This window comes from Patella vulgata, chromosome 3 (assembly GCF_932274485.2).
Source record: "Patella vulgata chromosome 3, xgPatVulg1.2, whole genome shotgun sequence".
Taxonomy (NCBI): domain Eukaryota; kingdom Metazoa; phylum Mollusca; class Gastropoda; family Patellidae; genus Patella; species Patella vulgata.
In genome coordinates this window covers 46,667,402-46,693,773 of record NC_065881.2, presented here as the reverse complement: position 1 = coordinate 46,693,773, position 26,372 = coordinate 46,667,402, and the positions used below count along the sequence as shown (strand labels likewise).

At 33.2% G+C, this 26,372-nt stretch overlaps 1 protein-coding gene across 2 annotated transcripts; it reads left to right on the top strand.

Annotated features, from left to right (window-relative positions):
- The first annotated feature begins 1,247 nt into the window (after nt 1-1,247).
- LOC126816351 (pyruvate kinase) lies at nt 1,248-24,013 on the top strand. 2 transcript variants are annotated; one of them, XM_050542791.1, is made up of 12 exons: nt 1,248-1,392; nt 9,553-9,691; nt 9,981-10,072; nt 10,732-10,851; nt 11,546-11,732; nt 12,354-12,499; nt 13,715-13,842; nt 14,844-14,994; nt 17,144-17,296; nt 18,114-18,280; nt 19,657-19,775; nt 21,698-24,013. In XM_050542791.1, the coding sequence occupies exons 2-12, from the start codon at nt 9,553-9,555 to the stop codon at nt 21,937-21,939; spliced, it is 1,644 nt and encodes a 547-aa protein (XP_050398748.1). In that variant the 5' UTR covers nt 1,248-1,392; the 3' UTR covers nt 21,940-24,013. The 2 variants fall into 2 exon arrangements, with proteins under 2 accessions (XP_050398748.1, XP_050398747.1); XM_050542790.2 differs by lacking the exon at nt 1,248-1,392 and adding an exon at nt 9,173-9,325.
- The last annotated feature ends 2,359 nt before the right edge of the window (nt 24,014-26,372 follow it).

Sequence of the window (26,372 nt, the reverse complement as noted above, 5' to 3'; positions counted from 1 at the left end):
ATGTTATATTGCCATCCACATCGTTGCAATCAACACGCATCCGTTGAAAGCAAACATCACGTCGATGCCTATATAAGGGAAGTAATCCGCGACTTCATGGTAATAAAACCATGAACAGGGTTGGAATAGAAAAAAATATTGACAAATGCGTTTACTCAAAGGCTGTTTGAGGTCGGGGGTTTGGACTGGGCTAATTCATTGTTAATTGCGTTTAATTTCGAGCGCATTTGCAAGATGTTGTCAAATTGAATCAAAATCGAACTCCCATGAAATCTTAGTTAACATGATTTTTATCTTTCTCCAAAATTATAATTACCATTTAATATAGTATGATGTAGCCTATTATTATTATTGTATGACTTTATATTGTTAATGAGATTTCTTTATAGTCTTTGATATTCCGAAGTACCATGTTATCTTTTTTTTACCTGGGTGTAATAATACCCCAATAATAATCATCAGATTCTGTGTTCTTCCTCTGTCCTTTCATATGAATAAAGAAAAGACTTTGTTTAATAATATACACAAATTGTTGATTGTTTTTACGAACGATAAATAAGGCCATAATTAGTTTTTTCACTTTAATTTTTAACGAACTACGGAATTTACACAGGGGCATGTTATTTTATTTTATTTTTTAACAATAATTTGAACTTGGCAACTTGGAATTTGAACTTAAAAACTTGAAATTTCAGCAAGTTACTAATACGAACGAATATAGTAAAAAAAAAAAAAAATCACAATGCCCTATTTAGATTCCGTATAGTTGGTATAAATCTGAAATCACACGCTATAGGAAGATTGGAAGCATATATTGTACCGTAAAGCACCTCGAGATATATATATATATAATTGCGATTTGCCGTGATATATCCATAGATATCCTATAAAGTCTTTATATAGGATATATGGATATATCATTCCGTCAGGCCATCATTCATTGCGCATTATGCCACATTTGAAACATTCTGTCATTGCATAGATGTTTGAAGGACGCATATATTTTCCAAAAAAGAATAAGACTGTATGCAAACAATTTCAGACAAATCGGTGAATCCATCAGTGACAAATGTGTCTTATATCAGTCTTTATATTATTATATCCCGGCTATGGATGAGGTTATTTTGTATCTAATATTATAATGTGTTCTTTGGCGTCATTGACGTTTCCGAGGGATGATATCTAAATATAGATCATGGTCACATGACCACCCTCATTCCCGTTTCACTTACAAATTTAGCAGACGATGCAGTGATGACAGCCAGCATCACCAGGTGGGACATATCCATTCATGTATTCTGCTCAAGCCTAGATGAATTATTGAGAGGTAACAGCAAGCCACAGTTACAATTCTAAAATCACAGATAATATACATGTAAATAATATATTAAGGTGAGTTGACATGACAGCAGAATGGGAGACATTACCAGTTCAGCTAGCTCCCTGACATCATGATGTCAAGTGAAAAGTCTACTATAGTACAAGTATGTAGGTCAGTAGGCCTAACTATCAGGGCCACCAGGAAATGACATGAAATGGAATAGGGTGTAACATTCTATTTTTCTGCACAAACCTGGCTAATGAAGATGGTCATACGCTATGCAGTCTACGTGCTATGATGAAGGGATCTTTTACAATAATTTAAATGCATGCGAACATGTACCAGGATTTTTTTGTCCCATCCGAAAGACTAGATCAACTTAGGCATTTAACCTGGTAGCCAACCTTTTAGTCTTCAAGTGCTAAAATTAATCATTATGTTTTGATTTAATTACTTTCATTTTAACATGATGAAATAGGTGAATGACATTGTGAGGTGGGCACAGCTAGAGATCATATTCCCAATTAGTATCAAGTCCAAACTAGCTATGCTAATTCATAAAAAAAAGCATTACCAATATTTTGTGGTTTAATGCTGTTGCTAAACTGGCAAATCAATGAGAAATATAATTGCTACCCACAGTCGTACACTGCCAGTCCATGACTGAAGTGTAAATAAATGAGAATTTTTTTTCGAAACTGTAGAAAATGTCTTGAACTTAACGTATGGTAAGAAAAATGAACATTTATAATTAATTATTATAGGCACTCATCTGAACCCAGAGGAAATGAATAGGGAGGGTACATGGGACATAACCAGGGCTCTTGTTCCAGTTATATTTGCCACTCTCGACTGACTGGCATTCTAATTAGTTGGCTGCAGAACTTACCTTTTTAGTCAATTTATATACCATATATATATATAGAAATTAAAACACAATACAATTAAATTTTAAACAGCTGTGGGTCATTTTTGATGAGTAGGACCTGTGTAGGCTATTGCTATACATTTTTTTCATCTTTTCTTCAAATTCCTCGTATCAAATCAAGCCTAGGTTCATTTATGAGCAGGCCATGTATAGCCTACACTGGTTGTAGACCTACACCCTGTTTGTCAGCCCTACAGATTCTACCCTTGAAACCAGACTAAGAAGTATGTCTCCTCCCTCAACACACAACTTTTGGATGAAAAATATGTTGTAAATGAATTAGTAATAATAAAAAAAAAGTTGTCGAATTTCAATGACTAGAATTCTTTACCTCAATGATATGGATAGAAAATAAAATTATTGATTTAATTCGATTTTATTTATTGATTTGTTTTGTGGGATGATCATTTATTTTCCTTGAAACATCATATCTATAGATAAAGCCAGTGTTGAGATAATTTTAACTGATATTGTTTTTCACTGATGCCATAAGAAAGCTAAAGATTAAACTAAAATCAGTCGAACAAGCCAACTTCCACTTTATCTTTTGAAACTACTATACCTCTCAATAATTCAAGAAAATATTTAATCAAATAAAGCTTGTCTCCTAAGAAGTGGGGATTACTGTTCAGTTGACACAAACTAAATCATTTCGGGCATAATGTGGTCAATTTTATTTCAATAATTTGCTTGCACAGGGGTCTTTGGCAGTGGAAAGAATCCAGAGGACCTGGAGAAAATTGACGAGGTTAGGCAGGCAACCCTACTCCTTGTCAGTACAAGTGTGGGATCAAGCTCCTTTAATACTATTCAGTTGACTAAATATGTTAGTAACATGAAATGTATAATTACCAGTCATTTCTGTATCCTGGCATTTATAATCTAGTCATTGTTGACAGATAAATAAATATGTATATGGACATCAGAATCATTATAAGACTAATTTACAGCTATTCACTAAGCATGACATGATGTCCTTATCAACATTAAGTAGCATGGTTATATCAAAAATCAATACATTGGATACATTAACACAAGTAAATTAATTATTTTAGGCCAAGAATTAATAGCTTTGGCATAGTTCCCAGCTGAAGAAAAACAATGCTTCCTGTAAAAGAAGAAACATTAACATTATTTGTTGACATTTATTTCGACCCCAGCCACATTACTTTATCTTTATGAGCTTTATGGAAAGTGAATGGTAACTAAATGTTCTCTCATCAGTTTCATTTAATGAAGCAATTTTATAACAATCAAGACCAGATTCTCTTCAAATTTTGTTCATCTAGTTCCTTATTTCCAGTTAGAATAATAAACATACATTTTTGGAGTCATAAAAATAAATTGAAGTACCTGAAAGGATTTGAATCATTATTAAGTTGTAGTTATTATTCTTTCATATGCTTTGCGTGATTTTGAATAAATTAATATTTCTAGAAGAGCAAAACCATAAAAGGTCCCTCCCTGAGTATTAGTTGTTGCTTACAGACCAAATTTCTGATCAATGATAATATGTCAAAGATTCATTGCACACCATACAATGATAGTTCATCATTGCCGTCTCATCACTAACATTTCATTTTAAACTGGGTGGCCTCCCATACAACAAAATATGTGCCTGAAAAAAACAAGCTCTGTTTTGTAAGTGTGAAGTCTGAAATAGTTTTATCTTTCCCAATGATTTGTTAGTGCTGGGTTGTCTGGTTACTTTAAATTTCACATAGAAATTTATGATAGAACCTGTAATTAATTTTCAATAAATTATCCATATTGCTGGCTATTAATTAGCAAAGCTTAGTTAGTAATAATAAAATATCATGTACAAAACAAGTTTTATAAGGTAATTCATTAGAGAAACAACCATTTAGTGTTAAAATCAATAAATCTAAAAGAAATATAAGCCTATAGATTGTATAGGGTAGCTGATTAAAGATCAGTCAGTATGGATTGTATCAAGCGTGTCTAGTTTAAATACATGTAGCAGCAAGCTATATGTAACAGTCTTGTCAGCTGATTCTTTCATCCTGTTTTAACATGTTGGCTACCGGCACTGCAACACACCAAATATATACAGTAAGATTACAGACTCTTTAGATGGTTGCTGTCCAGAGAAAAACTTTAAGATCAAGATAAATTACATTTAAAAGTCTGAACTACATTTGTTTCACAAGTTGAAGATTGATTTTATTGATTCATCTCAAGAGTTAGAATTCCAGTAAATCAAGGCAAGTCCTAATTATTTTATGTAATATACTCAGACTTCATAATTATAAAATGCTGATTTTGAGTTCCAATCCCAACCCCTATAGTAGACATTTAAAATAATGGCTTGGCTTTTACACATGATGATACCCACTACTTCTTACTCGTTTACTGTTGGTGGTGCAGACCAGAAGGCTGCCCTGGTAAGGTACAGTGTCTGGTCATTCGGATGGGATGAAAAATCAAGATCCCTAGTACATGCTGGCGTGCACTCAAAAGAACACTTGACAGTTGAGAATTCAATGTAGATTAGGCAGAAATGCCACTGCCTACACTGAAAGCACGCTGCATGGTGTATGCCTGTCTTTATAAGCCTGGTTGATACCCAACACTTGATATATGTTTACATGTTGGTAGGGTTGGTTTGGTATGCATATATTGATTCAAATAACTATACAAGTTGTATTCCACATCTAATTAGTATAAATCTAAGGACATCATGCAACTGTTTTTTCACAATTTATAACAAGTGTTACTGTACTTGTTCTATTCAATTTATAGGATCTATATACATTGTTATTTGCTGTACAGGCTATATTCTCTTCCAAAGCATAGCATATGTAGCCAAAGTAAATGATGTTAGTCTCAAAATGATCGAGGTTGTTTTTTTATTGATGGGACTTTAAACTCCATTTCTTGCAGCAGTGCACTCAATCTGTCGAAAACGGCAGTCTGCTGATAGTTGATTAGATGTGATATCTTCACTGGTTCTATTTAATTAGCCTATATAGTTATTCTGGAAGCATTCATGGTTATTGCATGTAAAATTTGAGACTTCTCTGTGAATAGATAGGAGTCATTAACATTATAGCCTTTTGTGGTTTTCAAAGAGCCCTGCAGGTAGCAGACCATGGACCCTATTACAGTTGTCCATGAACAGAGGCTTGTGCTAATAAGTCGATCAGTGTTAGCATTTTTGATAATAAGATGGGTCTAGGCTTATTATGAATAAGGTATTATTAATTATATAAAAAAAAAACATTTATTTTCTTGTTGAAAGTGATAATATCTTTCTACATACAAATACATATTTATACCTCTTCAGTATTTTATCAATGACTACAGGTAGCTAATATAAGCCTACAAGTAATATTCCGAATTCAGTTAAAGGATAATGTTAGTATCCACCAATTTTACATTTGACAGAACTGGTTAAACACATTTCAAATATAATTTTAAAATAGAGATATATCTTTGCTATGTTGATCTGTAACAAAGATTTGAAGACTCACAAATTGACACAAATGAGGGAAAGCTGTTTTTGTTTCTCACTGAAGTAGAGAGCAATAACAGGTAAGATTTCAATTTGCTGATAATTCCTGTGAAGACTAAGCATTGTTATATAAGATAATGACAAGATTCCAGTTCGAAACCAACTATTTATTAAACGTATTGACAAGATCAGAGAAAAACAAGAAAAATAGAAAAAAAAACAGTGCATTATGTTGATTAATTCTCTACTTACTTTTTATACGCCCACATTTTCATGTGAACGTATTATGCCGTCCGTCCGTCCACAATTGTTTATGGACTCTCTACAGGTCACAATTCTTATTCGATTTCGACGAAACTTGAAATATAGGTGTATCCCCAAAAGATCTCGGCTGCTTTCGATATTGGCATGTATCGGATCGAAACTTCATGGATTATGGCCCTGTTTGTACGAAAAATCACGTTTTTAGCTTGTGGACCCTATAGAGGTCACAATTTTGATCCGATTTTGTTGAAACTTGAAATGTAAGTTTATAACCCAAAGATCTCAGTTCCTTTCGATATTCGCGCATATCGGACAGTAACTTCCTGAATTATGGCCCCTGATTGTACGAAAAATCACGTTTTTAGCTTGTGGACCCTATAGAAGTCATAATTTTTATCCGATTTAAAAAAACGTTCTATTATATCACCGTTACACCCTAAGTATGACTGACTTCGAATTTCGTGAAAATCGGCCCAAAATTGACAGACAAAATGGCCGCCGTTCGTTCCCAAATGGCGTAATTTGAATATGGTATATCAAGGTTGTGGACCCTATAGGGTTGTTGAAACTTGAAATGTAAGTTTATAACCCAAAGATCTCGGTTCCTTTCGATATTCGTGCTGCATATCGGACCGTAACTTCCTGAATTATGGCCCCTGATTGTACGAAAAATCACGTTTTTAGCTTGTGGACCCTATAGAAGTCATAATTTTTATCCGATTTAAAAAAACGTTCTATTATGTCACCGTTACACCCTAAGGATTACTGAGCTTGAATTTCGTGAAAATCGGCCCAAAATTGACAGACAAATTGGCTGCCGTTCATTCAGTTCCTTTCGATATTTGCGCATATCGAATTGTAATTTCCTGAATTATGGCCCTTGATTGTAGGAAAAATCACTTTCTTGTTAGCTTGTTCTCTATCCATCTCTCGAAAATGTGGGCGTATCCTGCCTGGCAGCCGCTGGTAAATGATAGTTATAGTTTAATGACCTAAAGTCATATTATTATTATTTTTTGCAAGTTTCGTCAGTCTCAGCCACATGGATTACAAATCACAGTTAGGTTATTTTGTTATATCGGACCGTAACTTCCTGAATTATGGCCCCTGATTGTACGAAAAATCACGTTTTTAGCTTGTGGACCCTATAGAAGTCATAATTTTTATCCGATTTAAAAAAACGTTCTATTATGTCACCGTTACACCCTAAGGATTACTGAGCATGAATTTCGTGAAAATCGGCCCAAAATTGACAGACAAAATGGTCGCCGTTCGTTCACAAATAGCGTAAGAATATGGTATATCAAGGTTGTGGACCCTATAGAGGTCACAATTTTTATCCGATTTTGTTGGAACTTGAAATGTAAGTTTAAAACCCAAAGATCTCGGTTCCTTTCGATATTCACGCTTATCGGACCGTAATTTCCTGAATTATGGCCCATGAATGTACGAAAAATTGCGTTTTTAGCTTGTGGACCCTTTAGAGGTCATAATTTTTATCTGATTTAAAAAAACGTATTATTATATCACCGTTACACCCTAAGGACGACTGAGTTTGAATTTCGTGAAAATCGGCCCAAAATTGACAGACAAATTGGCTGCCGTTCATTCAGTTCCTTTCGATATTTGCGCATATCGAATTGTAATTTCCTGAATTATGGCCCTTGATTGTAGGAAAAATCACTTTCTTGTTAGCTTGTTCTCTATCCATCTCTCGAAAATGTGGGCGTATCCTGCCTGGCAGCCGCTGGTAAATGATAGTTATAGTTTAATGACCTAAAGTCATATTATTATTATTTTTTGCAAGTTTCGTCAGTCTCAGCCACATGGATTACAAATCACAGTTAGGTTATTTTGTTTTATCAAATACTGCATTCTTATTCATTTCCCATCCGACATATTAAAAGTTCTTGCAAATTGTGTACAATTTTCATTGAAAAATTGGTCTCTTTGGATTTTTATGTACTTCGGGTCAGATTTGCTCAAAATCAGAATTTTGCTTGTATTCAGGCCCGTAACTAGAGGGGTGCAGGGGGGGCTTTGCCCCCCCCTTGCAAAAAGTTTCGCCCCCCCCCCCCCCCTGTGAAAAAATTTTCAACCATAAAAAAAATAGATATACATTGTCCGTCAATATTACAGCACCCCCGAAGACACTTCCCGCCCCCCTCGTTGCTCTGAGCTAGTTAAGGCCCTGCTTGTATTTGACAACTGCAAACCAGTCTTTTTGTATATCAAAAAGTTAAACAAAAACTGGTTAGATATGTGAACTCCTGACATGGGAAATGGTATGAGGTATTTGAGAAAGAGTTCACAACAACGATCACTACTTAGAAGTCAAAGCTACTAAGTACATGGTGTACATTTGAATGTGATTGTGTATTGCCATCACACCCATCTGTCTATGCTCCTTAGTTATAAAGTGGATGTCAGTTGGTCTGTCATCTTGTCTGCGATATCACCTCGGTGGAAGCGGATGTAAAATACAACTAACTAACAACAACATGGTCTGTCATTCACATTTCTTATAACCAAAATAGAGGCCACAATAATCTATATACCTTTTTGAAATCAAAAAGAAGAATCCTATTAATTTTCGATGATATTCGATAATAACTTCCAGAATTATTCCACTTTGTTATGAAGTCTTTTTTTGCTATGCTGTTGAAAGGAAAAAATATATTGATTTCATACAATGTTCATACAATATTTGATCTGAAGTATTAACACCCTGTTGATTTTTAAATTTGATGTGAAGCATTAGAATCGGAAAGGATAAACCCAGTTGATTATCAGCCATCTAGGACTTTCTGTTGCAGAGATATATTACATGTCTGGAAAAGCTTGTGAGCACGACAGAGATTAGATTTCTTTGAAGGATCCCAAATTCCTATTAAATTTGGTCAAAATCCAAGTTTTCCTGTGTGGGCATATCTCCACGCTCTATACGGCTATCTTTTCAGTTGGAAGTGATAATGCCCCTCTAAAGTGTAACGACACTATAATAGTTTTAGTCAATAGTGATCGGTAATTTTTTTATCACCAAGTGTCTGACAGCATAGATTATAGTTAAACATACTGTCACACATTAAGCTAATGGCTGCTTTATAAATATAGCTTCAATAAGTTATAAGATCCGGTATTTACACGTATTTCTATACCAATAAAGACCTCCGTACAAGCTGTGCTTTACAAATTCTCTCAATGTTTTCCTAGGATTTAAATAGTCAGTTTACAGAAGCAATTGATTTCTTATTTCATTTCAAATAAATATTGACAGAATCTTAAAAACCAGGTAGCTCCTTATTCAGGAATGGATTAAACTTATTGGATTAATATAGTAAGTCTGGGTACATACTAGTGCATGATAACGATAAGTGAACAGTTGTCGAAACGTTGTGCTAATGTATACAAACCAGCGATTGTTTTCCTTATTTATTGTGATGTGTTTTATATTGTGCTGAAGCTCAATCGCTAAATGCCACTCAGGGATTAGTTGTCTTAAGCCCAACATACAGTATTGTATTTAAAATAATATAGACTGAATTCTTGGGGTTTCTATTTTAGATGGCTGAAAATTGTAACAAAGATAAAAGGAGTGGAAATGTTTGTAATCAACATCAGACCCGTTTAGAACATATTTGTGATCTGAATATCGACAAGAGTCCATCAGATATAAAGAAAACTGGTATTATCTGCACAATAGGTAAGACAATTGAAGATACCAGTCCTAAGTAACAATGTTGCATTTTAACTGTTTACTTTCAGGTGTAATTAGGAAACATGGCTCACTCTAACTTAAGTAACAAATCCTAAGATTACTGTATGAATTTGTAAGATTGTATCATACTGACACATGGAAGATGACACATTATCACAAATCTGTAGCCAGACATTTTAAGACCCTCCTGTATGGAATGCATATTTTCAAGTCTTGCACAAGCTTAATTTTTAAGCCTGGGTAATCATGACAAATTATATTTTTTTAATTTTAGGGCCGGCATGTGATTCTATAGAAATGATAGACAAGCTTATACAGAAAGGAATGAGAATATGTCGACTTAACATGGTTCATTCGTCTGAAGAGGTGATATTTCTATTGATTAAAACTGCTAGTAATAATTATTACTTTATATTAAACCATACAAAAATCATGACTGACATCTTATTGTAATCATGTGTTACTTGTACTTAGTAAACACACTACATTCAAATTAATTCTACATAAATATAGGTTAATTGGACAAGTTTTTACACATACAAACACTAATTATGTAGGATTTAGATAAAGAGCAGGACATTATTGCAAAAATAGTTCAAAAATAGATAATGAAAAATGAATATTGAAAATTTCAGTCAAATAACTTTATTCTGACTGAAGTTATGAGTGTTTGAACTTTTGACAAGATATTCTCAATTGTCAAGTACCATTGCTACGATAATTAACAAAGTCTCAGTGGTCCATTTTAACTTTAAATTATTAAATGCCGCAGGTGTTCTAATCCATTCAATATCACAGAGTTCAGTATAGGTTTGACCTGTGAATAAATACCTAATTAATTATTTTTATAACATTTGAAGCCTAAAAAGACCTGCTATAGGCAGATTTAGCTCTTACATAATGCATCTTAATGATGACTTTAAAATAATAGAATCTGAAAAGATTCCAGCTAATAACTTCGAAGAGATTTCTTTTTATTCATGATGATTTACATTAATACAGTATGATTTTTTTTCTTAATTTAGTATTATGTAAAAGTTATAGAGAACATTAGAAATGTGGTGGCAAAATCCTATGAGCAGAATCAAGTTGCTATAGCAATAGATATCACTGGACCAGGTGCCAGAATTGGTAAATTTAAATCAGTAAGTTACAGTTACCAACCATAGTTTATTCACCTATCTTAAATGTCATATCTATAAATGCCATGATATTCTTCTTGAAAATAACCTGAATAGCCAAAGATAAACATAAATGTAATAGGAAATGAAATGGGGTTTAATGTCTTACTGTTTTGTAACAACAAGATTAATGAAGACAGGATATGTAATGGATTAAAGCCACTATTAGAGCCACTGTCCCCATCCCCCTAATTATCACTTATTTTAAACTGTTTCAATATGAAGAATGCACTGTTTTTCACTGTTTTTTTCTTAGTGAACATTTTTGCAATTTATTGAATAAGTTAAGTGTTTTTGGACTAGGTAGTATTGTTATATTCATAAAGAGTTTATATCAATATGCATTGTTATTTATGCTATGGCATTTGGTGTTTTTTGCAATAGCATTTTACAATGTAATACCAGCTACTCCAATACTGATAACGGCTGATTAATAAAAAACAAAGATGGCGCCGGACGGACAGGGGTGACAATAAAATACGCCCACATTGGAATGTGGTAGTATAAAACATTACTGCTACAAAATTACAGTATTTTGAACTGGTCAAAATTGTCTGATATGGGAAGTCAGTTATAAAAAACTTGAGATTCTGCATTGTGTTTTATGAACCAGTTTTTATATATTTAAATGTTGAGTCACCATCATCATTAATTTCAGGATATAGGTAATTGTATAACATTGAAAACAGGAAATAAAATGTTATTCACATGTGATAAAAAGTATGAAGTTAACTGTGATCGTAAACGTGTTTATGTTGATCAACCAGAATTTTTCAACATAGCAGAAGTTGGAGATCTGATATTTATAGAAGATGGACCATTATCATTGAAAGTCTTAGAAAAACGTAAGTCATCAATATTATTATATGAATATAATTATATTGACTGTCTTGTCCAGCTGGCAGTCAAAATGTCCACTACTGTACAAAGATAGCCCGATCAATCAATGTCCACACCAGGCCAATTACAACATGAAATTGTATTTTGTTTCTCGAGAATAGATCTCAAAGTCTCAAACACAGACTGTATTACTTTATTGTTTTGGCGTGTCTGTATGGCCTTTACTACAAAGTTTACCCAAGAATTTTGTACCTAATTTATCGAAAGGTCAGACCATTTCCTTTCAAGAAGAAAATCAGGGTAATAATTTAAAGGATTATGGAATATGCAACTAGAATTTTGGAAATGATCAAATGGGCAAAATCTAAAGACCTCTAGAGTGTTAACAAGGTTTTGTGAAATTGTTATCAGGTTGTTAATTCTTAAAGTTATTGATGGAAATAAATAAAACCTGATAGTCCGTCTATCTATGAATTGGAAAAAAAGATTCACTTGAATAATTGTGACCACCAAAGTGTCCGGAGTTTTATATAAGAACTAAAACTACATGGACAAATATTAGTAATTATTCTCTGTATCTCAATCACCTTAAAACCTTTTTGATTCCCTTCAATTAATTTGTACAGATGATAGTACTACATTAATTTGCCAAGTAGATAATGGTGGAGACATGGCTAATTTTCATCAATGTCATATACCTAAAAAATTACCTGGTAAACCAGTCTTAACACAGAGAGATAAAGATGCTATTGCTTTTGCTCTAGATAATGAAGTAAGTCATCAATAAATCTCTTCACTCAACATTTATAAAATAAATGTAAATATAATGATCTATGTGTAAGTTTATATAGTTGGGTGTTACGCATGTATTCATTCAATGATCTTATTCAATTAAATTGATACATATAATACATTTGTTTATAGAGAAAATAAAACTTTCACCAAAAAACTAAATTTTAGACACACCCTTATTATCAACAAATCCAAGCACTGACCTACTAAACCATTAAAATATTTGTTTGATTTATAACTTAAATTGTGTATATCTGGCTTGACTGATTTGTTTCTAAATATACAAACAACTACCATAATTTGAACATACCTGATTTAACTGTATGGTATAATCATTATACTATAATCACTTCAATTATTTTTAAAATAAAACTGACAAAGACCTCCAAAGCACCAAAACACCAAACCATATATTTTAATTAATAACAATTAAAGAGAGAAATATATTCACATCTTCGATCAAATATGAAACAGTGCAAATGTTACCCACTCTCATTTACTGTACAAAACATTTTTATACGTCCATATTTTCATGTGGATGTATATTGTCCCTGTTTGTCATTCACATTTTGTTTGTGGACTCTTTACTGGTCACAATTTTTATTTGATTTTGATGAAACTTGAAATATAGGTATATATCCCAAAGATCTTGGTTCCTTTCAATATTAGCATGTATTGGACAATAACTTCATGGATTATGGCCCCTGATTGTATGCAAGATCATGTTTTTAGCTTGTGGACACACTAGGTCATAATTTTTGTCTGATTTTGATGAAACGTAAACTATATGTTTATAACCCAAAGATCTTGATTCCTTTTGATATTGGCGTATATTGGACCATAACTTCCTTGTTGTAAAGACTGTGCATGAACAATTGTCCTAACTGGGCTTGACCGCCTACACCTGCTTAGAGCCGTACAGTGCTTCAAAGATCTTCATCTGCTTTACATGCAACCTTCCAACCTACAATTGTTTGGTTTGGCACCCTACTGGTGCATCATTACAAAATATCCCGCCCCTTTTTGCTGAAACTGTCCTACCAAGCTACTTGGTCCTAACCATATCAATACATGAGAAAGAGAATAAAAAGATGTTGTCACTGCTGTGCAAAAATAATGTCGACCATGGCAATATTATGAGACTATACAAATATTCTTATTATTATCTGTGAAAAACTGGCTTTTTTCCCTGTAGGTAGATATGATATTAGCGTCATGGGTGTGGTGCTCCAGTATTATACAATCTATAAGACTAGAATTAGGAACAAAAGCTGATGCTGTTCATGTTATAGCCAAAATACAAAATCACGAAGGAGTACTTAAGTAAGTAGAGCTTTTGCAAGTTTGGAAAAAATCTCAAGGTTAAAAGGTTACAAAAAAGTGACAAACACTCATGTACACATATTTTCCAAACAAAAATCTCCAAAATCCTGCATTTTGATTACACGGGCAATATCTCATATGAAAAATTTAGGTTAGGTTCAAAAGTTGTCTAACAGTCTCATTAAGTTTTAAAAATGTCTCTAAATAACTGACAGAAGATCAATTTCAAGATCTATCAAGATAAACATTTAGCCCATTTTCCAGTAGTGCTAATTGAGTCTATTATAAGGGTGTCACAGCAACTATGAGACATATTCTTTACCCATTCTGATTTTGTCACTTGCTATTCTAAAATAAATCTGATACTGCTCCTTTAAGAACTGCTACCTGCAGGTACATTAGTGATTATTTATATGTTTTTCTAGGTGGGATAACAAGCTAACTGACCTATAACTGCTACATATGTACTTTAGACTTTCACTTTTCTCCATTAATTATGTCTAGTATAAAGTATATCCACTAAGAATATTATCTTATCTTGATGAAGATTAACAACTTCAAAATTTGTTATCTTATTTGCACAAAATTTAAAGATACAGATCCTTAAAATGAATAAAAAAATGATCCAAGCTTTGTAAGTTGTATAATACTCCATAATGTGGATTTGATGTGGAGGTATATTGTTATCATCACCTTCTATTGTCCTTCAGTTCACATTTCCTTGTACTGTTCGCACCCTATTATTCTTATTTCTCAACAGACTCTAAACAGAAATCTAAAGATATTGTTTATATGATCAACACACTATCAAGTCCATAATTTTTCTATTGCAACACATAAAACTTTATATGAGAATCAGCTGAGATTTAATAATATTAAAATTAATTAGAGTAAAAAGCATTGCACAGATGCTTGAAAAACAAAATTACATCTTTTGATCACTTCCCAATCAAGAAATTGTATGACTTAGAATTTATTTCAGTATTTTATCTTATATGTAGTTTTGATGAGATATTGAAAGTTAGTGATGGTATATTAGTAGGAAGGGGTGATCTTGGTATAGATATACCCGGTGAAAAAGTTTTTCTAGCACAGAAGATGATGATAGGTAAAGCTAATAGTGCAGGGAAACCAGTTATATGTGCAGCACAGGTAATTACTATATATACTCAGCCAAATTAAAAACTTGACACTGATGAATTTCAACAAATTTTTTTTTCTGGTAAGTCAAATAAATTTTAAAGTGTTTCTAACGATAGTAAGTAGTAAGAAGCCTTTAATTTCATAAAATTGTAAAGTCACGTGGATCACATGACTTTTGAGCATATAAAGATGAAAAACCTGAAAAACATGTGTGTTTCAATCGATGCAAGTTTGCTTAAACTGAACACACACACGTAACTTGAACTGGAAAAACAAATTAAAATTGTTATTTTCATCTTTGTTAGAAAATGCCGCACCTTTCAAATGTAGAACGTCTACGTGCTATAGGTAGGCTCTATGCTGGTCAGTCTGTGGTCACTGTTGCAAGAGCCTTTAATTGTTCACGCCAGACAATAATTAATCTTAGAATGAGAGTGCTTCAAACGTGTGACGTTACTCCAGGAAGATCAAGCAATACGATTACGTCATCTTAGAAACAGATTTGTCACGGCAACCTCCACAAGTAGAGAGATGTTTGGTGGAAGGGTAACTGCACAAACTGTTCGAAATCGCTTGCAGGCTGCTGGTCTTTGAGATTTGCCGATGGCAGGGCCGAGTGTACCGCAGACGAGGTGAACGTTACGCTCAAGTATGCGTCAGAGAAGTTGACCGATTTGGTGGCAGCAGCGTCATGGTTTTGGGTTCTTTTTGTACACATGGACGTTCTCCTCTTGTTGTTGTCCAAGGGAACTTAAATGCTGTCCAGTACAGGGATCAGATTTTGCAACCTGTTCTTCTTCCGTTTATGCAGAGACATGGGCCTGGACTAACGTTTCAACAAGACAATGCTCGACCCCATACAGCAATTGCTACCCAGAATTTTTAAAGAAATGCCAGTGTCCAAGTCCTGGATTGGCCGTCGCTTAGCCCCGACCTTAATCCTATTGAACACATCTGTGACGAACTGGGTCGACGTGTTCGTCAGCAAGTGAATCCCCCACTGACGTTGCAGGACCTTCAACATGCTCTTGCTGAGCAGTGGCGACGTCTTCCTCGGGTAGTGTTTACTAATGTTTTGAGATCCATGAGAAGACGTTGTGTGGCAGTACGAGACGCTAGAGGAGGCCACAACTGTTACTAAATACTTTATTCCGATTGTTCTCCAAGTCTGTGAATTTCATTTTGGGGGGTACTGTGACATCACGAACGTAATCAATGGCAAGGACTTTCGGCGAGACGTATTCTTGCTTTCTGTTGATGTCAAGGTCGTCTGTGCACAACATAACACTAAAATAGTTGCCTTAAACCAAATATTAAAAATCTAGTCCCAAAAATCCCGAGTGTCAAGTTTTTAATTTGGCTGAGTATATTTTACCTATACCTATTTAATCTAATTTTAAAAAAAGTCTTTATAATATTTTGACTGTTTTAATTCAAATTATATTCCTCACAGTATAATCAGGTCATCTAAATCTTATTTTTAATAAATATAAATGTCTTACAAACTAGAATAATAAAATAATAGTCAGAAAGTGATTAATTATAACAGAGGAATCCTATCTTGTCAATGACACATTAGTCAAGTAGGGATGTGGGACTACAGTGGTAGGTTAAGCGACACATTTGTTGTCAGTCATGTTAGGTGTAATGGGTTTATTTTTAAGATTTCAAATATAAAAAGTATCGCCAAAATTCTCATAAAGGTGTTTTATTTGGGCAACAAATATATGGTAACATAGATATATCCTTTCAATTGCATAATTGAAACCTTGGAAATCAAATATATTTTCTATGGTAATAAGAATTTATCCTGCAAGTAACAAAAGTTACTTTAAAATTTGGATGTCATACAAAGAAATATACTCAGAGGAAGTAAGACATAATATTTTCACAAATTTATCACTCTTGATATCTCCCTTGGCAGTTCATATTTAACGAAGAGTATTCAAAAACACTGCTGCCTGGCCAGAATATCCCTCAAAGCAAACTGCATGGCGTATGCCTGTCTTCAGTATAGCTTGTTTGGAAATGAAAAGTAGGACATTAAACCCGATATCTTCATTTCTCTTGAGATCTTACAAGTTGACAATATTATTGATTTATATTGATTGGAACATTTATGTCATGAAGTATGATGTATTATTATTTTCTATATAAGATGTTAGATAGTATGGTAAACAATCCCAGACCAACCAGAGCTGAAGCTAGTGATGTAGCTAATGCTGTATTAGATGGTATAGACTGTATTATGTTATCTAGAGAAACGGCCATAGGAACAAATCCTGTTAAAGTTGTAGAAACATTATCAGCTGTAAGTTCTATATCGATATAAACCTCTGACGTCAGTCTTCTTTCATCTTGCGAGTCAATTCTGTTTGTGGAATAAACTTTCATCTTGAGATTCCGTATTTTACACTTGGTTTATAGGAAGCTATTCTAAACTTCATAATCATGGTTTGTCTAAGATCTAAACTTTATAATGAATTGTAAATAAACAGTAATACTGGTTATACTGGGGAAAGAAGCACACCAGTTGAGAAACCCTTGACCTTTTTCCTAAAACTAGTGGCAGCGCATGCAGCATACATTTTATTAAAAAATGAAAATAGTGCAATAGAATAGAACAAAAAAAAAGCACCTTTGATGTATAGTAAAAGAGAAATACATGAAAACAATTTACCATTTCAAATACATCTATCTACATCATTTACATTATGTGCTTTATTAGGATGCAATAGACAAGAATAACATGGTAAATTATATATGCTTTTGTTTTATACACACTTCTATGGCTATTAAATTATAACATGAGGCAGATCAAGCATAGATAGGCCTACAAGGGAAAATGGAATGTCAGGGTGAGAAAGGAAACTGAATAGGCCTACAGATAATCTAACTGTTTCATTATTCACAAAGTGTAAAGAAAATATTCCCCAGTTTCAATTTCATTTCATGATTGAAGGGGACTTGACTTGTCTCCACCTCCTTTAAACATAGAATAATGATATGAAATGAATACTATATAATGCCATTTTCTAAGAAAACTTTGTTCATAATATCATATCTTTACCAAATTGTGACAGTCAGATTGTAAAATATATTTATCAATGTTGTTTTATATTTTACAGATATGTCGAGAAGCTGAATCAGTAGCATTTACTGATTCTGTATTTAGAGAATTACAATTACAAACACCTAAACCTGTAGGTAAAACACATACTACAGCTATAGCCGCTGTTGAGGCAGCTAGTAAATCTAAAGCATCAGCTATATTAGTAGTTACAACATCTGGCAGGTAATTACAATAACTTTTATATTACATGTCACTAGTTTCTGACTAAACAAAATAATTACTCTTACCAGCTTGAAGCCATTTAAAAGTAATTATTATAATATATAACCTTACACATATTTGGATAATATAAACTTAGGCACACAAAAAAATATTCTGGTTCTCAGACAATATCCTTGGTAAAAAATCTGATGAGTGAGGGAGGTTTTTATTTTTGTGTTTTATTTTGCCAAAGGATTACTACTGGGCTAAATGACTTCTCATAAACATCAAGGCACCACATTTATCTCATCATGTTGTTGAATGTATGATGATCCAGTATCACTTACGATTATCAATAACATTTATCAAAGTTGTTTACATTTCCGAATTCATTCCTGTGACCATGGGAAAAAATTTACATTCAGTAATTAATAAAACTGTTTTTATTTTTTGAAATAAAAACAGATCCAGCAGTTCTTTTTAAGTGATGCAGGAGTATTTGAGAGCCAAAATATTTTTTTATATGGCCTTAACTTAATTTTAACATGTTGGTTGATTTGATTTACACAACACATGGGACAATAATAGGTTGATTTATTATATTACCTATTTATTTAAACATAGGTTGCCAGGCAATAGAACATACACACACAAGCTATAAGTTGTCTGAGCTGTCCAAAAAGTTTGTCACATGTTTATTCTTTTGTAGATACAGGCGGCCAACCTATGAAGTATTTATCAGAAATAATTCAAATAACTTCTAATTCTTCCTAGTGCTAAGGTTTATTACCGGTGGCTGTTCGAGTTATCAAAAATTGCTAAAAATCGATAGCTTTCTTCGTCTCATGAACATACACACTGTTTAAATTTGAAGGCAATCAGCAGATAACTTTAGCATCTACAGAGCAATAACCCTGAAAGTATTTAATGGGAATATTGAAAATCAATAGCCTTCCATGTTTGATGATAGTTAAAACTGTCCGTGTTATCAGGAATTGTAGAAAATTGATAGACTTCACAAGTAACTCTGGATGACGAAATGACTACAGGGGTGACGACAATATATAACCACATTTCAATGTGGGACTATAAAAATGGGATATATCCGCTTCAATTTATTGTTATATGCATTTGATTTGTGAACACCATAGATAATGGAGCTACCTTTTTCTTGTACATGTACTTGTGTCTAACATATCTCTGGCATTAAGGCCAAACCAATTTGATATTAGTTGACCAAGAAATAAGAGGTAAAATGTTAATAGGACTTTCATGATGAGGAAAGTTATATTTGCAAAACATGTAAGTTATATCTGATGCTTTATGATAAACTGATATTCTGAATCATAATAGACAAGTTTAATTAAACTAAACTTGCATATTTATTATTTGTGTAGGTCAGCTGCTATGATAGCTAAATACCGTCCTTCCTGTATTATTATTGCTATTACACGTGTACCTGAAACAGCAAGATATTTACATTTATTTCGAGGAGTTTATCCAATGTTATATTCAGGTAAAATTTATTATTATTCTGCTTTTGTATCATATGCAGATTTTTATACGCCCACATTTTCATGTGGATGTATATTGTCTTCGCCCCTGTCCATCCGTCAGGACATCCACAATTTGTTTGTGGACACTCTACAGGTCACAATTTTTATCTGATTTTGATGAAACTTGAAATATAGGTTTTTCTTTCAAAGCTCTCGTTTTCTTTAAATATTGGCATGTATCGGACCATAACTTCATGGATTATGGCCCCTGATTGTACGAAAAATCATGTTTTTAGCTTGTAGACACTCTAAAAGTCACAATATTCGCGCATATCAAATTGTAACTTCCTTTATTATGGCCCCTGATTGTACGAAAAATCGTGTTTTTAGCTTGTGGTCCCTCTACAGGTCAAAATTTTTATCCGATTTAAAAAAACGTATTAGTATATTACCGTTTGAATTTCGTGAAAATTGGACCAAAACTGCCGGACAAAATGGCCACCCCTTGTTCTTGTATAGTGTAAAAATATGGTATATCAAGGTTTTGATGAAACTTGGAATGCATGTTTCAATATTCGCGCATATCGGATCGTAACTTTCTGAATTATAGCACCTGATTGTACGAAAAATCGTGATTTTAGCTTGTGATCCGATTTAAAAAATTCATTGTAGTATATCACCATTACATCCTAATGATGGTTGAGTTCGAATTTTGTGAAAATCAGACCAAAACTGCCGGACAAAATGGCCTCCCCTTGTACGATTTTGATGAAATTTGGAATGCATGTTTATGTCCCAAAGATCTCGGTTCCTTTCGATATTCACGCATATCCGAACGTAACTTCCTGAATTTTTATCCGATTTAAAAATCCTGTTTAAGTATATCACTGTTACACCCTATTGATGGTTGAGTTCGAATTTCGTGAAAATCAGACAAAAACTGACGGAAATAATGGCCGCCCCTTGTATGCAAATAGTGTAAAAATATGGTATATTAAGGCTGTTGACCCTCTAGATGCCACATTTTTTTTCCAATTTGGATGAAACTTTAAATATCTAAGTTTATATCATAAAGATCTTGGTTCATTTTGATAATCACACATATTATCCGAACGTAACTTCCTGGATTCTGGACCCTGATTGGTTGAAAAATCGTATTTTTAGCTTGTGGATTCTCTAGAGGTCACAATTTTTTTTTCTGATTTTAAAAACCGTTTAGATATATCACCATTCCACCATAATGAAGGTTGAATTTGACTTTTGGGAAAATCAAAATGAAACTGCCCGACAAAATGGCCGCTCTTTGTATGCAAATTGTATATATGTATTACAAAGGTTATGGACCCTCTAGAGGTCACAATTTTTATCTGATTTTGATGAAACTTAAAACATATCTTTATGTTCCAAATATCTCAGTCCCTTTTGTTGATATTTGCACATTTCAGACCATAACTTTCTGGATTATGGCCCCTGATTGTACAAAAAATCGTTTTTGTTTTAGCTTGTTCTCAATCCATTTCTTGCAAAATGTGGGCGTATCCTGCCTGGCAGCCGCTGGTTGGTTATTAAAGTGACATTCCATATTACATTAATTGGAATCTTGTACTGAATGAAAAGATGCTTTATTCACAATATGATGTGTTCAATATCATTCTTTTATTTTGCCCCGACAGTGGCACTTAGTCCTACTCTTATTTCGAATTCTCAGGCCCTTGTCATGCACCACTCACAATGGAAAACACACTGGAAAATCCTGAGGAACTTTCTTAGACAAAACTGGAGCAAACCTGAGAACTGGCCAGCATCTTACTCACTGAGCCACAGCGGCTCCCTAAAGTCAAGGGAGCTCACTGTAACAAATGTTTAGTCATTTGATCCCAACATTAGCTTTATTATGAAGCCTGAGTGGGTTACCAAAACTTGTCATGTTTGTATTTTACAGAACCATGTTGTGCTGAATGGATAGATGATATAGATAAACGGATACATACCGCTTTACTTATGGCACAAAGTAAAGGTTTTGTTGCTGTCAATGATTCGGTTGTCTTGGTTACGGGCTGGTCAGCAGGAAGTGGTCATACAAATACATTACGATTAATAACAGTACCAATATTAACTAATAACATGGAATCAAGACCTAGTCTTGTTAAACTGGTTGATGTCAAATCTAATCCAGATATCTGAATCTTGCGTCATGCCAGAACATACCATCAAAGGCTAGGGGTACCAATCATCTTTGATCAAAATCAACCAACAGTTGCAGAATTTCTTATTTTTGTTCAAGCTACATTTCACTATGCTGATTTCATAATTTTATGGTAAAAATAATCATAGAAACTAAGATAGTAAAATTTAAAATGGCATATTCAACAATAATTCTCTGTGGGTAATATAACCAAGATTAAAGATTTCCTTTTAGTTAAGGGAATTACTGATGGAGATGGTTGGGTCCCTTGATTTTAAATCTGAACAAAGTGCAATATATAGTTGTAAATATATTTCAGACTCCAAACTTATATATCGCTCTTTCTCAGTTTTTGCACTTCATGATTGTAAAGATCAATATTTTAGAAATTATTTCATAAGGCACGTCTTGAGTTCAATCTGTTTTTAAAGTTGATACCTTGAGCTGACTTTTAATACATCAATCAAGGATGACACTGAATATTGTGCATACATCCCATGGTTATTTCATCAAATCAGCTAGAAATAATTTAATGTTTTTGTCATGGTTACAATTAAACTGAAATATTCCTATGCACCTTTTATATCAAGATCAGTTTACGTAGCTGAATTCTTTATTATACCATATCTTAATTGTTAGGTCATATAAAAAAATATCTTCTGTTTCTCAGATACTCTCATGTCACTTGAAAAGGACTGCATAACCCATTTTTATTTCAAAAAATAAAAACTGTCTCATTAATTACAGGAAGTAATTTCAAAATAATAAACATTACCAGAGTTTCAATTATCCAGTAAATAACCTGATAAATATTATTGACAATGATAAATGATACTAGATAATCATACTTTCCTATAAAAAGCATGATGAGATAAATGTAGTGCCTTGAAATGTGATGATTATAGAAGTCAATTAGCCCAGTAGTGCGGCTTTGACAAAATCCAAACACAAATTTTTTGGCAAGGGTTGTCTGAGAACCAGAATACTTTTTTCTATGGGCTTACTTTGAAAAAGTTGCTTTTGATTTTAATCAAGCGAAAACAATTTAAATATTTATTGTGTTTTCTCGGAGTCTTGAGATGAAAATAATGGTCTAATGATAAAATAGTAATAATGTTTTGTTTTTTAAAAATATACATGTACTTGAACCACATTGTTAATCTAAGTCTGTGTGCCTTTTCACCAAAAATGTCATTTGTTTTTTATATTATTATTAGTGTTGTTGTGTTTGTTTATTTATTATAATATTTATAATTTTATCAAGGACCAGAAGAACTGTTATGAATGTTTTTATACACCCACATTTTCATGTGGAGGTATATTGTCGTCGCCTCTGTCCATCCCTCCACAATTTATTAGTGAACACTTGTTTGTGAACACTCTATGGGTCACAATTTTTATCCAATTTTGACGAAACTTGAAATATTGGTTTATCTCCAAAAGATTTTGGTTCCTTTTGATATTGGCATGTATTGGACTGTAACTTCATGGATTATGGCCTCTGATTGTACGAAAAATTACGTTTTTAGCTTGTGGACCCTCTAGAGGTCACAATTTTTATCCGATTTTAAAAATTGTTTACATATATCACCCTTACACCCTAATGATGGTTGAATTCCGTGAAAATCGAACCGAGACTGCCCGACAAAATGGTCGCTCCATGTACACAAATAGCATAAAACTATGTAATACCAAGGTTGTGGACCCTTTGGAGGTCACAATATTTATCAGATTTTGATGAAACTTAAAATATATGTTTATATCCCAAAGACTCATTTCCTTTCTATATTTGCGCATATCAGAGCGTAACTTCTTGGATTATGGCCCTTGATTGTATGAAAAATCGTGTTTTGTTTTTTTTAGCTTATTCGATCAGTGTCCATCTCTTGCAAATTGTGGGCGTATCTTGCGTGGCAATCACTTATTGTTATTATTAAGAATGTTGTTTTAAGAGAGAAATCTTGCCATATTAACCATTATAAACAGACGTATATATATATGTTATCAACATAATAAATGTTCACAGACTGAAAATGATCTGAATAAAAACAATGCTTTTAATTTAAAAATATCCTTTATTTTCAGTTGAGTATGGTGATGCTTTCTCACAAATTTAAACTCTTGTGAGTATCTACACTTGATTTGTCCTGACAAGTTGAAGGTAAAGGATACAATTGAGTGACAATTTCATATCCTATTTTAATTTGCATCTCAAATTGTACCTAAAACCTTAATTTAGAGGTCGTCTATAGGAGAATAATCCATTTAGGCCATACAAAGAAATATTCTGGTTCTCAGATAATCCTTGGTAAAAATCTGATGAGTGAAGGTTTTTATTTTTGTGTTTTATTTTACCAAAGGATTATTACTGACCACTGGGCTAAATGACTTCTCATAAATGAAATGAAATGGGGTTTAACGTCCTACTGTTCTGGACTTCTCATAAACATCAGGTTTCAAGTCACTAGATTTATCTCATCATGTTGTTAAATCTATGATTATCCAGTATGATTTATGAGTGTCAATAACACTTATAAGGGTTGCATAATTGATAATTGAGTCTAGGGTACATATCGTAGGTGAAGTGTTAATGGAGTGTATCTAAGAATTTCTAAATTTTTCAGGAGACACAAATAACTATCTCATAATTTTACTATTGTGTCCACAATAGTGTGTCTAAGATACTTACCCCCCTTGATGGTTATCTTTTGTTTGTCAACTATGTTTTCATTAAATATTTTTTGTATTTGAATTAATTCGAGATACAACCTTTTGACACAGTAAAACTGATATCTATATAGGCCATTATAACACTTTTTAAATTGTGTAAAAACTTTAATTAGAGAACAATAAAACAAAACAAGTAGCTGATCTATCTGACAGAAAAGAAAAACAAACTTATTGTTATTTTGAGGTCTTCTGGTTTGATCACTATACCATATCTCCTCCGCCAAAACAGAAGCTTTCAAAATGATTTTTTATGTCATGAATAAACACAAACAAATGTAATTCCTCCAAGAAGGCACTTAAAGGGGGTTTTAATGTAAAAAAAAAAGAGAGAAATAGAGTTTAATGTCCATGGGGAATCGAATTGACCCCAGTTGACTCAACAACGGACCTTATGAGTTTTAATGTAAAAGGTTATCATAAAATATATGATATGGTCTAGGGATAACTTGTTTGAGTTCTTGTAAATGGTGCCATTTAGATTGTTTGATTTTTAAGGAATTTTGATAAAGTCTTGGTACAGGTTCACCAGAAGGAGTATGGGTAAATGCGCGCCTTGGAAGTTGTTGCCAGATGTCATTAAAGTCTAATTTGTACTGGATTTTAGAATCTTTTCTTGGTGGGTATTTGTATGCTCTTACATCTGTTACCGTGGGATCTACAGTTTTAGTTCCTGGTCTGATTGAAGTATAATTGTTTAACTTGCTGTAATGTTTGAAAAACTCATGATTTACGTTATGAACTTCATAAGGCGGTGGAATGTTTCTGGCTATGGCTATTTACTCAACATACTAGTAAGGCCAATATATAGGTTTGTTTCGAAGCTTTCGCTCAATGATAGCATGGACACTATCGGCTTCCATTTGAATATTTATGGACTATAAGAAGGTCATCCTCAACGGTCAGTTTATACAAGGCATTTGACAGGACACTGTTTCTTTTGGTAGCAACGTCCAATGCTGTATATAATTAATGTTTTATATTTTTCCCAAATGTTTGACGTAGTTACTGAGAAATGATAAAAATGTGTTTGCAGAGAGATCACCCTCTCCCTCATGCCAGATGTAACATTTTACATCATTGGTTGAGAGGTTATAAATGGTGAAGTTATGCATGGCAAGTTTAGTTTTATAATACAAAGCACTAGTTTTTAGAATAGGACACAAAAGCACGGCCTGGACATCCAGTTATGACTGCCAATGTTTCATCTTTGAGTGCTTCTTCTTTATCTTTATTTTTTTCCTCTCTAGCAATGTTTTTCTGTTCAATGTGTTTAGCAAATTCATCATCAGTTATATTACCAACATCATGGGCACAGCAAATGTCGCACTGATCTTTTTTCGGCTTCAAAAGAGCTATATTTTTGTCATCAAATATCACCTTAAAAGAAGTTCTGTTCATGATCGGCTTGCTGGTAGTTCGACAGTAGTCTTGATAAACATTGTAGAGACTCATAAAGGTTGTAAATAAAATTTTTCAGTTGATTTCCTGCAATAATGAGATGGTATTTTGGGGAGACTGTCTAGAAATTCAACAACTTGTTTATAAATATCACTGGTTTCATCCACTCGACTTCTTCATTTAAGTCTAGTTTCTCTGTGAACAACATTAGCTTGATCCACCCATTTATAAACAGCTCTCTGGCCCAAATTTCATGTTGTCAGAACCATGTTTTTACATACAGAGACTCTAGACCCATCTTTAT

What these genes read in the sequence shown, in the direction of transcription:
- LOC126816351 (XM_050542791.1), top strand. Translation starts at nt 9,553, where the DNA reads ATGGCTGAAAATTGTAACAAAGATAAAAGGAGTGGAAATGTTTGTAAT. An exon ending in TGGTATTATCTGCACAATAG is followed by an intron (nt 9,692 to 9,980) that starts GTAAGACAATTG and finishes TTTTAATTTTAG; the next exon opens with GGCCGGCATGTGATTCTATA. An exon ending in AATCACGAAGGAGTACTTAA is followed by an intron (nt 13,843 to 14,843) that starts GTAAGTAGAGCT and finishes TCTTATATGTAG; the next exon opens with TTTTGATGAGATATTGAAAG.